The sequence below is a fragment of the Sapajus apella genome, unplaced genomic scaffold (genome assembly GCF_009761245.1).
Source record: "Sapajus apella isolate SASKATOON/1434 unplaced genomic scaffold, GSC_monkey_1.0 scaffold21, whole genome shotgun sequence".
Classification (NCBI taxonomy): Eukaryota; Metazoa; Chordata; class Mammalia; order Primates; family Cebidae; genus Sapajus; species Sapajus apella.
This window is the reverse complement of record NW_022436961.1, coordinates 27,803,251-27,816,619: the sequence shown is the minus strand read 5'-3', so window position 1 is coordinate 27,816,619 and position 13,369 is coordinate 27,803,251. Positions and strand designations below refer to the sequence as shown.

At 43.7% G+C, this 13,369-nt stretch overlaps 1 protein-coding gene across 1 annotated transcript in view; it reads right to left on the bottom strand.

Annotated features, from left to right (window-relative positions):
* The window catches only part of DOCK5 (dedicator of cytokinesis 5), a 219,585-nt gene that overhangs the window by 158,333 nt on the left and 47,883 nt on the right, over positions 1-13,369 (bottom strand). The window contains exon 2 of the mRNA XM_032288556.1: positions 8,280-8,363. Within this exon, the coding sequence (XP_032144447.1) occupies positions 8,280-8,363 (84 nt within the window). The remainder of the gene's footprint in view (positions 1-8,279; positions 8,364-13,369) is intronic.

Sequence of the window (13,369 nt, the reverse complement as noted above, 5' to 3'; positions counted from 1 at the left end):
CATGTTGACCAGGATGGTCTCGATCTCTTGACCTCGTGATCCACCCGCCTCAGCCTCCCAAAGTGCTGGGATTACAGGCTTGAGCCACCGCGCCTGGCCAAGAACTGGTTTTTAATAGCAATTTTGAATCTTTTGTCTCTCTCTTGGCTTCTGACCACTGGGCATGGATGACCAAGGAGAGAAAGAACCAAGGAGAAAGGAGGAACAATAAAGAGATTTCAGTGTCACCAGATTGACTGTCATGGAGGATAGCAGAATGTAACAGGCACATTCTCAAAACACTGGATACCAGCATATATCATATAGTCCAATGTGAGGTTCCTATTACCACATCTCGGATGATTATTAAGCCTCGGCTTGAAAAAATCTTTTAAAAGTACTCTCTCTCTCTCGCTCTCTCTCTCTCTTCTTCTTTTTTTTTTTTAGACAGAGTCTTGCTCTGTTGCCCAGGCTGGAGTGCAGTGGCGTGATGTTGGCTCACTGCAACCTCTGCCATCCAAATTCAAGCAATTCTTGTGCCTTAGTCTCCTAAGTAGCTGGTATTACAAGTGTGCACCACCACACCAGGATAATTTTTGTATTTTTAGAAGAGACAGGGTTTCGAAATGTTGGCCAAGCTCGTCTCAAACTCCTGGCCGCATGTGATCCGCCCACCTTGGCCTCCTAGAGTACTGGGATTACAGGTGTGAGCCACCACGACCAATCCACTTCTTTTTTATGTCTCTGTTAAAAAGTTTTGGCAAACATGCAGATAAAACTCATTGCCGTGTAACTTACCTGTCATAACACTGCCCTCTGTCCCTACTCACACAGGCCTGCTTTATAATGATGAGATTCAAAACACATACAGCTCAAGTCCTAATCCATTTTTTTCCTTTCCATATTAGAAGGGAGTAGATTTTTTTATTACAGTGCATTCAAAAACCGGCCTCCTTCTATATAGAAGAAATAACATGAGTGTTCTGGGGAACTTCTGTACGTATACAAACGCTTCTTTTTGTTTCTTTTTTCAGGCTTGCCTATTTCCTCTGGTTCTAGTCCAAGTACTTGTGCTATCCTTTGAGTCTTTACAAATTGCCCTGAAATAATATAAAACTGTGTGCTGTGCCTGCCTCTGTACAGCTCAGGTCACCTTTGAGACATTTCATTGTGTTTGTTCCAACAGCAGTCAACTGTGCTGCCTTTACCCCAGAAATCCCTGCTAATCCCAGCACACCAGCCACCCTTTGTCGTGAGCTTCTAAGTGATTTATGGAGCAGAAAAAGAGTTAATGGATGGATACAAATTAAACACAGGAAACCAGCATTAGTGGAACCTCAGAGCCTAGGCCTAAAACCACTTGTGACTGGAGCGAGGTTAATCACAGGAGAGGGAGCTCCATGGTAACAGGTTGCTGAAACCTGACACGCACCAGACACTATGCACTTTTCAAAGCACTTACATTTGATCATTTCTATTCAAAAAGTGACTCAAATTTAGATGAAATGACCTTGTCACAAAGACAGCTGCAGTGTCTTGCCCAGGGACAGTCAACCTAGACAAAGACAAAACCACCTAACCTAGAGCAGCCCTTCTCCCTCTCCATCGCTGTCTCCACCTCTGGCCTCTGCAATATCACCCTCTTCTCTCCACAGCATTTGTAAGCACTTACCTCAATTGTTTTGTTTACTGACTCCGTTTACTTATTTTTTTCTGTCCCTCTAATGTAAACCCTATGAGAGCAGGAACTTGCATTTTGTCACTCAAAAAAAAACCACAGTGCCCAGAATGTCTCTCATGCTCAATAAAGGTACTTGGCTCACAATTGGTGATAAGTAATGTTGAATGAATAAATGACCTCACCACGGGGCATCTTCAGAAGTCACTGCGCTTTCTGCCATGGATCTGGGGTGGAAAGGAAGGTTCACAGTAATAAACGGCTACCTCGCTGCCAAATACACTCCATGGTAAAAGAAGCAAAGACACACAAATGACGGTGGGCAGGCCAGCGCCAAAGATGAAGAAAAGCAAGAACGCTCGCTTCCGTCCTTAAGGAGTTCTGTTTCCTGATAAAGTTACTGAAGACTAAAAATTCCTGGAGACTTATAATGAATAAGCAGTAGATACCTTCTCAGTCAGTTCTGCTTCTTTCCTTCGTTTAGTAACAAATGAAGCTCAGGGGCAAGGCCAGAGAATCAAATGAGTGAGAGAAGATGATGGACAGAAGCTCTCTCATCTGGACTCTGGTCTCCTGTTTTGCAGCCAAAGGTCAAACAATCTGGCAGTTCCTCAAAAGATTAAACACTTAGTTACCCTATGACCCAGCAATTCCACTCCTGGGTACCTATCCAAGAGAGATGAAAACATATGTCCACATAGAAACTTGCATGCGAATTTCACAGTAGTATTATTCATAGTAGCTGAAATGTCTAAACAACCCAAATGTCCATCAGCTGATGAAAATAAATAAAATGTAGTGTACCTACACATTAAATATTATTCCGCAATGAAATGAGATGAAGTTGAGCCGGGTGCAATGGCTCATGCCTATAATCCCAACACTTTGGGAGGCCGAGGCAGGAGGACTGCCTGAGTCCAGGATTTTGAAACCAACCACAGCTACATAGTAAGACCCTGTCTCTACAAAGAATAAAAATTGAGCTGGGTGTAATGGTGTGCACCTGTAGTCCCAGCTACCCAGGAGGCTGGGGTAGGAGGATGCCTTGAGCCCAGGAGGTCAAGGCTACAGTAAGCCATGATCATGCCACTGCACTCCAGCCTGAGCAACAGGGCAATACCCTCTTTCTAAAAAAAAAAAAGAGAAAGATGAAGTACTAATACAAAACATGATGCTAAATGAAGGCATCCAGTCACAAAAGACCACACGGCGTGTGATTCCAGTTATTTGAAATGAATTTGAAACTGCCTAGAGCCAGGGGAGGTATGACTACCAACAGGTACAGAGGTTCTTTATGGGATGATGAAAGCGTTCAGAAAGTAGACAGTGATGATGTTTGCCCATCCCTCTGCAACCATCTACGTAGTGAATTTAGTAAACATCCATTGAATTGTATACTTTAAATAAGTAAATTGAATGGTGTTTGAATTATATCTCAAGAAAGCTGTTATTTAAAAACAAACAAAAAAACCCACAAGGTCAGGCACGATGGCCCACGCCTGTACTCCCAACACTCTGGGAGGCCAAGATGGAAAGATCGCTAAAGGCCAGGAGTTCCAGACCAGCCAGGAATACAGCAAGGCTTCATCTCTCCTAAAAAAGTAAAAACATTAGCCAGGCATGGTGGCATGCACCAGTAGTCTCAGCTACTCAAGAGGCTGAAACAGGAGCATCCATTGAGCCCAAGAGGTCAAGGCTACAGTGAGCTATGATTATGCCACTGCATTCCAGCCTGGGAGACGGCAAGACCCTGTCTCTAAAAAAAAGATAAATAAAATAAAAACAAAAACTTAAGCAATGACTAAATCCTCCTATAATTGCAGAGGACAGAAAAACACCGGCACCCTCAGTGTTTCCCTCATAGAGAAGGAACAGCGCCTTTGCCTTGTAATGTCCAAGGTTTTGTGGAGGTGACCCTTGACCCCCTTACTCTACACCAGCTTGCCATGGTCTCCTGTTTTATCATCATCATTCAATAGATTGTTGCTGAGCACCTGTGTATACCAGGAGCTAGGGAGGCACAGTATCTGCAGATGAGGGAGAAGCAGGCTTTGCCTTCAAGGAGCCATCACGCTTTGAAATTTTTCATCCAACCACAAAGCAGGAAACAGAAAAAGGAGAATCAAAAAACAGTATTCTGTCATGGGCTGTGGGGAGAAAAACATTTTTCCTGTCTGGGTGGATTCATGTCCACGCTGGAAAAACACACACAGATCTGGTATGCAGACATCTTAAGGGCAGGGTGGGGTAGGGTGCAGAGGGAGCGCCCCAAAGTCAGCTCAGGCAGGAAGCTGGAAGACAGGAATCCCGGGGCCATAACACAGTGCCAGTGTCACCCTTCAGTTCTGCCCAGCCGGACGGCTGGTGTTTTCATTCTGTTTATTTTTCTAAGGTTAAGAGGGACTAGGAGAGGAGGGGTAGAAGACAAGTGATTACTCAGCATTCCCATCGCGTTTCATGTTTGCAAAGCACTCCTGTCCCTGCCTAGTCCTGAGCTGCCTTAAATAATAAAGGAATTTGAGAATCCAGCCAAGAATTCTAAGTGCTTAGCAGATACAAGGACCTATCACAGGGCATCTGCCAAAGTAGGCATGCTTTTAAAAATTAATCCCATAAAATAAGCACTATTAAAAATATAATGCAATATTGTAATCTCTCTGTCAGGCTGACCTCCCACTCGGTGGTCAATGAACTTGGTAAGCTCATGATGCCGGCTCCAGTGTTCTCAATCTCCCTCGCCATTCACACATTGACATGTGCTCACTTTAAAGAACAGGCACTGACATCCTTTGAGATGACTCAGCAAAAATGTTATGGTAGCAATTAAGAAGAAGGGCAGTTTCTTGCTGGCAGGACTGCAGCATCTGGACCACTATAACTGAAGAAATGAACCATTTTTGTGTGATTGTCAAATGGGCAAGTACATCCTACAAGCAGCCTGCAGTGTGAACAATAATATACTAGAAGCACTGTGGGTTTTGGACTGTTTGGACTCAAGTGCATGATATTCAAAATGAACGTGTCTGTGTTTACATTTATATTCAACGAAGCTTAGTGGCCCCCTTTAGCTCAACGCATAGGGATGCTGTCTTCAGTAATGTTCATTGGCCAAATGCGGAATTCTCAATAACGTATAAATAGTGAGCACACTTAAAAGCACTTTTTTTTCCCTTTTTCTGACAGGGTCTCACTCTGTTGCCCAGGCTGGAGTGCAGTGGTGTGGTCAGCTCACTGCAACCTCTCCCTCTCAGGCTCAAGCAATCCTCCCATCTTAGCCTTCAAAGTAGCTGAGACTACAGGTGCACGCCACCATGCTTGTCTAATTTTTAAATGTTTCGTAGAGACTGGGTCTCACTATGTTGCCCAGGCTGGTCTTGAACTCCAGGCCTCAAGGGATCCTCCCATCTTGGCCTACCAAAGTGCTAGGATTAAGGAGTAAGCTTCTGCACTCATCCTTAAAATTACTATTGCTATGAACCCTAACAGGACAAAGTGCTGCAATTTACTATTTTTAGAAATATGCTGAGGTCACATAAAAGCAAAAAAAGAATTATAAGACATATTTAAAGCTATCATCTAGGCCAGGCACTGTGGTTCACGCCTATAACCCCAACACCTTGGAAGGCTGAGGCAGGAGGATCATTTGAAGCCAGGAGTTTGGGATCAGCCTGAGCAATTTGGTGAGACCCTGTCCCTACTAAAGTAAATAAATACATAAATTAGCTAGGCATGGTGGCACGTGCCTATAATCACAGCTACTTGGGAGGCTGAGGCAGGAGGATAGCTTGAACCCAGCAGTTCAAGGCTGCAGTGAGTTACGATCACACCACTGTACTCAAGCCTGGGTGACAGAGCAAGACCCTGTCTCAAAGGAAAAAAACAAAAAACAATACACATTGTCTACTTTATTTCAGACCAACTCTCCATTCTTTCCTCCCAAACTCTGTAGGACAATTACAAAAGTCTGACAAAACAATACACACAAATACATCCACCGCCCTCCTCCAACCCCGCCATGCACACAAACACAAGAACTAACACAGCAGTGAAGGAATGACCAGGTCAAAATCTGCAAAAGACCAAAACCTAAAAAGACCAGCCCAGCATCTGGGGCTGCTTTCCCCTTGGGACATCCATCTGCTGATTTAAGAAAGGATTCCTGGCTGGGCGTGGTGGCTCATGCCTGTAATCCCAGCACTCTGGGAGGCCGAGGCAGGCAGATCACCTCAGGTCAGGAGTTTGCGACCAGCTTGGCCAACATGATGAAACCCCATCTCTACTAAAAATACAAAAATTAGCCAAGTGTGGTGGCAGTCGCCTATAATCCCAGCTACTTGGGAGGCTGACGCAGGGGAAACACTTGAACCCAGGAGGCGGAGGTGGCAGTCAGCTGAGATTGTGCTATTGCACTCCAGCCTGGGAAACACAGCGAGACTCCATCTCCAAAAGAAAGAGAAAGGATTCCTGAGTAGCTGAGAAGCTGAGCAGCATTTCAGATGGTCTTGTGGCGCCAGGAGGGCACAAATTGAAGCCCTGGGACTTGCCAGTGAGTTGGCTGCAATTTTACACAACAGAGAGTAAAACATAGCATATTGCTACAGATGAAGACAATGATAAAAGGTTCAATAAACAGGAATTAAAAGTTACAACGGCTTAACACAATGATTCTAAAATAGCAGGCACCTAAAAACAAGTGTGAGAATACATAAAGCCAACAGCTGACATCACCGTAAACAGACACAAACTACAATCATGGTGGAAGATTTAACACAGTTCTATCAGTAACAGAAAAAGCAGGAAAACAAGTTAGCATAGAGCAAACCCGAAAAATGACGCCAAAATTAGAACCTAATTGTCATATACAGAACTTTGCGGCCAGGTGCGGTGGCTCAGGCCTATAATCCCAGCACTTCGGGAGGCCGAGATGGGGATATCACCTGAGCTCGGAGTTTAAGACCAGCCTGGCCAACATGGTGAAACCCCATCTCTACTAAAAATACAAAAATTAGCCAGGTGTGCTGACGCATGCCTATAATCCCAGCTACTCAGGAGGCTGAGGCATGAGAATTGCTTGAACCTGGGAGGTGGAGATTGCAGTGAGCTGAGATTGCACCACTGCATTCCGGCCTGGGCGACAGAGTGAGACTCCAGTTCAAAAAGAAAAAAAGAAAAGAACTTTTTGCACTCAATGATCCTTAAATATACATTCTTTCCAAGCCCACATGGAAGAGTTAGAAAAACTGAACATATACTTTTTATCTGCACAATAGGAAAATGTACATCCATTGAGGCTAGACGGAGTGAATTAACCTGGCCTCCTGACAAAAGAAGTATGAGCTGGTAAGACTGGAAGAGCTGTAGTTTCCATAATCACAGGAATCTGGAAAAGATAAGGCGACACTGTCCCTAGTGTCTTGGAGACTCTGAATTCATGCTTGGCGGGCCTGAGATGATGAGCAGTAGAGAGAGACTGGAAAGGGAAGAGTTCACACAGCCCTGTCTGTCTTCTCTCTGCCCCTGGGAGCAACAAGATTACATCGAGTTGTGTGGAAGGGAAAAGGATAATGTGAAACCCCAGCCCTCTGCCAAAAACTAAAGGGAGGTGGCAGGAATAACAGAGTCTTCCGTGCAACCAGGCAGATAATTTAGCTGTTCTATGGACAAATCCTGCTTTCTTTCCTCCTCCCTTCCTGTCTCCTCTTTCTCATCCTGTGTTCTCCTGTCCTGCCCTAGGAACTTGCATGGGGCTCTAGAGGACCATCTCTGCCATTTCACCACCACAAGGATTTACATGGGGGCTAGACCCGGAAAATGCACGGCCCCTGTCAAATCTGCCTAACTTCCACCTCATTTGTACCCTAACCTTCAGGGAGAATAACTGGACCCTAAAGGTTGTTCTTGGTTTGGTCTTAATTTCAGTGGTCTGACTATGCTTTTGTCATGCTCTGGAGGTTTGGATTAAAAATGTGGATTCATGGAGGAAGCCTTCTCCTAGGTTTTAGAGACACCCAAGGTGAAGTTAGAAGCCAGCGGTGGAGTAGGTACAGACATGACTGGTGCTTTGCAGGCAAACAGGCAGTCCTGAGTACGACCCTGCAGCCCACTAACAGGTTAACGGAACCACCACCCTCGCCTGACCTAGTTGAAGGAAATATACAAGCAGGCTTTCTGGACCTGCTGCAGTCCTGACCTAATTTTTCTAAAAGAATCTCAGCAACACCAGAAAGACTTTCTCCCCCAACCTGGGAACATTTAGTGCTGAATAGAAAGGGACCCTTAATCAGCAGTGCTTCCTTTGAGCTACTGCCAGGCCAATGTCCCAAGTGTCTCCTAGTGAGCCAGCTCCATTGCTGATCCTTCTGTTGTGCCCAAGTGGCCGGGCCACACCAATGCCCTTCACATATGCATGAGCTTTTACCCTGGTGTCTGTGCTCATGTATTCAGCCGGCTGTTTTGAAATCATACTCTGTTCAAAATTGTGTCACCCAAGTACTTCCCGAATTTTCACCAGCTCTGCTTCAGGAAGTAAAGCATGTTGATGTCTGTTCTAAGTGCCTTTTTAATAAGTAACTTACACTGTTTTTCCCTTGCCCTTGTCTGGCAGAAGGCCAGCCAGACTTACCCTCGTACATCTCCAGGATGTGAACTGTGTCACCGATCTGCAAGGAGAGCTCCACATCTTGAGAAGCATTGTAGTTGTAGATCGCTGGAAATGAGAAATAAAAAAGGGAAATTAGAATGCACGTCACTACAGGCACATGCAGGGATTCGTGAACAACTCGGTCAACAAACAACTCTCTATTTAATAATTTCATGTGAATCATCCATTGTGAAGCAGAGAATGGACACTCGTTTCCTCCATCCAACAAATGTCCATCAGTTGCCTGCTACGTATCATGATCTGTGTTGGAGACTGGTGATAGAGGGGCAAATCACACAGACATGGCCCCTGTCCCGAGGGAACTTAACAGTCTAGTAGAAGGAAGAAAGACACCACATACATAATCACAGAAATAACTATTTAGTTAAAATTGTGGTAAGTGTTAGGAAAGAATCAGGCTACAATGAGAATACATTGTGGGATTCTGTTGGTCAGGAACCTTGTTCATCAGATAATGCCAGCCTGCAAGACCACTGAACTGATGATCTCTAGGACAAACACAAGCCATGTCCTGGCTTCCATGACACAGTATCTGATGGCAAGAGGCCACCTGTGAGGCCCATCCACCCTCCAGTGACAAACTGACACAGGGCATGGTGCAACCATGGTGCCTGGCCCCAGCCCAAGGTACCCTGTGGAACTGGGTTACCATGGCACTTCCTAATCAAGGTGACCTCAGCCACCACAGTCCTTAGGGCTGGCAATGGCTGGGCCAGGTTGTGCAAAACAAGAGACTAACTCATAACTCTAAAAAAGAAGACAACCCAATTTTAAGACAGGCGAGAGCTTTGAATAGACATTTTGCCAAAAATTATGTATGAATGGCTAGCAGGCACATGAAGAGATGTTCAACACGATTAATCATGGGGAAATACAAATTAAAACCATAGTGAGATACCACTCCACACATACTAGAATGGCTATGATTTTTTTTAAAAAAGGCAAACAATTGACAAGAATGTAAGAATGTAGAGAAACTAGAACTCTCCTGCCTTGCTGGTGGGAATATAAAATGATACAGCTCCTCCTGTAAACAGTGGGGCAACTTCTCAAAAAGTTAAACATAAATTTACCATAGGTCCTAGCAATTCCATTCCTAGGTATCTACAAAGAAAAATGAAGCTATATGTTTACATAAGAATCTTATGTGAATGTTCAGAGCTATGGTGGTGGGCTGAAAAGTTTTCCCCGCCAAAAGAAATTTACATCAAATCCCTGGAACCTGTGTATGTTACCTGTAAGGCAAAAGAGTTGATTAAGTTAAGGATTTACTTTTTTTAATACTTTAAGTTCTGGGATACATGTAGAGAATGTACAGGTTTGTTACACAGGTATACATGTGCTATGGTGATTTGCTGCACCCATCACGCCGTCATCTACATGAGGAGAAATGCTCTCTCTCCCCACGATAGGTCAGTGTGTAATGTTCCCTTCCCTGTGTCCATGCCTTCACATTGTTCAACTCCCATTTATGAGTGAGAACTTGTGGTGTTTGGTTTTCTGTTCTTGTGTTACTTTGCTGAGAATGATATTTTCCAGCTTCATCCTTATCCCTGCAAATGTCATGAACTCATCCTTTTTTATGGCTGCATAGTATTCCATGATGTACATGTGCCACATTTTCTTTATCCAGTCTATCATTGATGGGCATTTGGGTTGGTTCCAAGTCTTTGCTATTATGAACAGTGCTGCAATAAACATACATGTGCATGTGTCTTTATAAAATGATTTATAATCCTTTGGGTATATACCCAGTAATGTGATTACTGGGTCAAATGGTATTTCTGATTCTAGATCCTTGAGGAATCGCCACACTGTCTTCCACAATGGTTGAACTAATTTACACTCCCACCAACAGTGTAAAAGCATTGCTATTTCTCCACATCCTCTCCAGCATCTATTATTTCCTGACTTTTTAATGATTGCCATTCTATCTGTTGTGAGATGGTATGTCATTGCGGCTTTGATTTGCATTTCTCTAATGACCAATGATAAGTTAAGGATTTTGAGAGGTGTGGCCTTCCTTGAATTATCAAGGTGGGCCTTAAATGCAATCATACATCTTTACAAGAGAGAAACAGAGAAAGCTGAGAGACACACCAGAGAGAAGGTGATAGGCAGATGGAGGCTAGGATTAAACTGATGTGACCTCAAGTGAAATAAGGCCAGTATCCACCAGGAGCTGGAAGAAGCAAGGAATGGAATCTCCCCAGGGGCTTCCAGAGGGAGCACAGCCCTGTTTGCACCTTGACTTCCTAATTCTTGTCTCCAGAACTGTGGAAGAATAAACCTCCACTGTTGGAAGACATCAAGTGTATGATTTGTCACAGCAGCCACTGAATTCCACTACAGTAGCATTATTCACAACAGCCAAAAAAAATGGAAATAATTTATTAACTGATCAAAGGATACATGAAATACGGTATACCCATGCAATGGAATACTATGCAGCAATGAAAAGAAACAGAATACAGAAACATACTACAATACGAATGAACCTCAAAACATTATACTAAAGGAAAGAAGCCAGATGCAAAAGACCACATAGTTTATGATCCCATTTATTCAAAACATCCAGAATTAGGCAAATCTATCAAAGGCAATATAGGAGATTACTGGTTGCCTGGGACTGTAGGAGGGGAATGGTGTTGACCACAAAAGGCCCTAAGGAGCTTCTTGGGGAGATGAAAACATCCTAAAACTGGGTTGTGGTGATATTTACACAACTCTGTAAATTTACTAAAAATCATTAAATTATATGTTTTAAATGGGTGGCTCTTATAGTATGTAAATTAGATTTCATGGAAGTTTTTTTTTTTTTTTTTAAGTAGATTTACTTCTTACCCTCACTCTACTAATGAGGGATCTCTCCAGGAAAAATGAACCCCCTTCAGCTCCAGCTACAAACTTGACAATCCAAGAAACTCATAAGGCTCCCATCTCTGCAGGCCTGATGAGTGATCATCCACACTGATGAATAGATAGTCACTCAATCCATCAGTATATCCCACAGGGAAGAAAGGCGTCCCTGTCATCGCCAGTGGCAGCTCTTCCCAGCTCTTCACTGAGCCTGTGGTGCACCGTGCACCTGCAGCTTGGCTATATCATGGTCAGCCTATCAGTGAGCAGGGAGGAGCACATGTCCAGCCACCTCTTTTCCAGTGGCCTCTTCTTGATAAAGAGAGTCATCCAAGTAGTGCTCTCCAGCACTCCTGGCACAGAAGCCAGGACAAAGTATGTTGGAATTTATTTCACTATTGAGCTTATGGACTAGACTATGAATTCACAGCCAGGATTGGCTGGTGGCATAGGTTAGGAGACATCACGTGCAATTCAGAAGCAGGAGTTATTTCCAATTTCTAGACCTGTTCATGGGTCACTGGGCCACTGCTGCTATTCCGCTGGTGTTCAACTCCTTCACTGGTCTGCTGGTTTATGCAGATGCTCTGCCTGCTAGTTTGGTAGACCTCACACCCTTGACATCTCCTAGTCCCTATTCATGGCCTTATGCTGAAAGGTTCCCTTCCACTGACCCCCTTCTCAAATGAAAACAGGAAGTAGTGAGGTCACTGAGTCATGATGCATTGTGTAATGAGCAAGTTTCACCTCTTCCTGGTTCTGGTCATTAGGAAGTAAGCAGAAACTCTCAAAGGCAGGACCTGCATTGGAAGCTCCAACCTCGAACACCTACCAAGGACTGCTGAAAACACACCACACACACACACACACACACACACACACACACACACACACACACACACACACACACACACACACACCTAGATCTCTAGGCCTAACTGAAAGTACCCCCAAAATTGTCCCAGCCCATAATTATCCATCTTTGTCTCCACTATCTGCAAAATTCTAACCTACTCTCCAGTGAAGATTCATATGTTCTCCTCTCAATTCTGAAATCAGTCCACGGTTTGTTCTTGCCTAGAACAAGAGCTTGTCTTGACTTAGTAACAATCCAAATCTCAACATCCACAATTCAGTTCAACAAATGGCTACTAGTTCCCTATTACCTGCGTGGATCTCTTTCTTCTCTAACATCGCATGACAATTTCCCTCTCCAGTGTAGTTTGGGTTTTTAATCACAGACAGTCTTGTAGAATTGTCTGCCATTAATTAGAAGGAAACCCCCCATGACTGGGGACTTCATTACATATTACCTTTGTGTCTTTCTCATTACAAGGCACAGGCTTAGTCCCAAAGAAAGTACTCAAGGCATAATAATGACTTTAGAAAAGAATATATTTTAAAAACACATATTTTTATTCCTTCTATTTAAAAAAATATCAAAAAGTTCAGTTATCCCCCACTTCTTCCCCAAACTCAAACACACTTCTGCTTTCCACCAGAGAAGCAGCTGTGATTTCCCACCATTCAAGAAAGGGTTACTAAAATCACTTCTCCAGCCATTGGTTTATCAAAGGAGAGAATCTGCCTCTCCAATCTAAGCTTTCAAAGAGATTCATGTTAGAAGCACATCCCTCCAACAATGCCTTTCACTAGAGTCAAAAGTTACTGCTTAGAAGATGTTTGTACAATCTGTTTCATGTCTCTGGGCAAAAGCACAAACAAGATTTCCCATCACTTACAGAAATCATCCATCTATTCATTCCAACTCCTGTCTTTGGTAGCATACCCCCCATATCTTAATACATCTCATATTTCCAGTGTGTTTCATAGTTCACTTTCATATATATCTTTGCAAATGTACAGCATGGATGCCAGGTGTCACATTATTTAATGGGGAAGCTGAGGCTCAGAAGGGTAAAACCCAGCTTGCAAGCAGCAAAGCTGTTATAAAGCTGGTCTGTTCATCACATTTGACAAAGCCAGTCCATAATGGCGAAGATATGCCTTGGAATAGCCCAGAAACAAAGAGAAGAGCCTAGATTTCTCTCTTTAAATGACCCACCCTAATTCCCAAACCAAGCTTTCTCATACACATAAGTGACTGGTAATCATACTGTCTGCGAGTCTGATGCTATTTCAAGAACAAGAATACAACGAATGCACTTAGTAGGCCCACAGTTTCTGTCTAG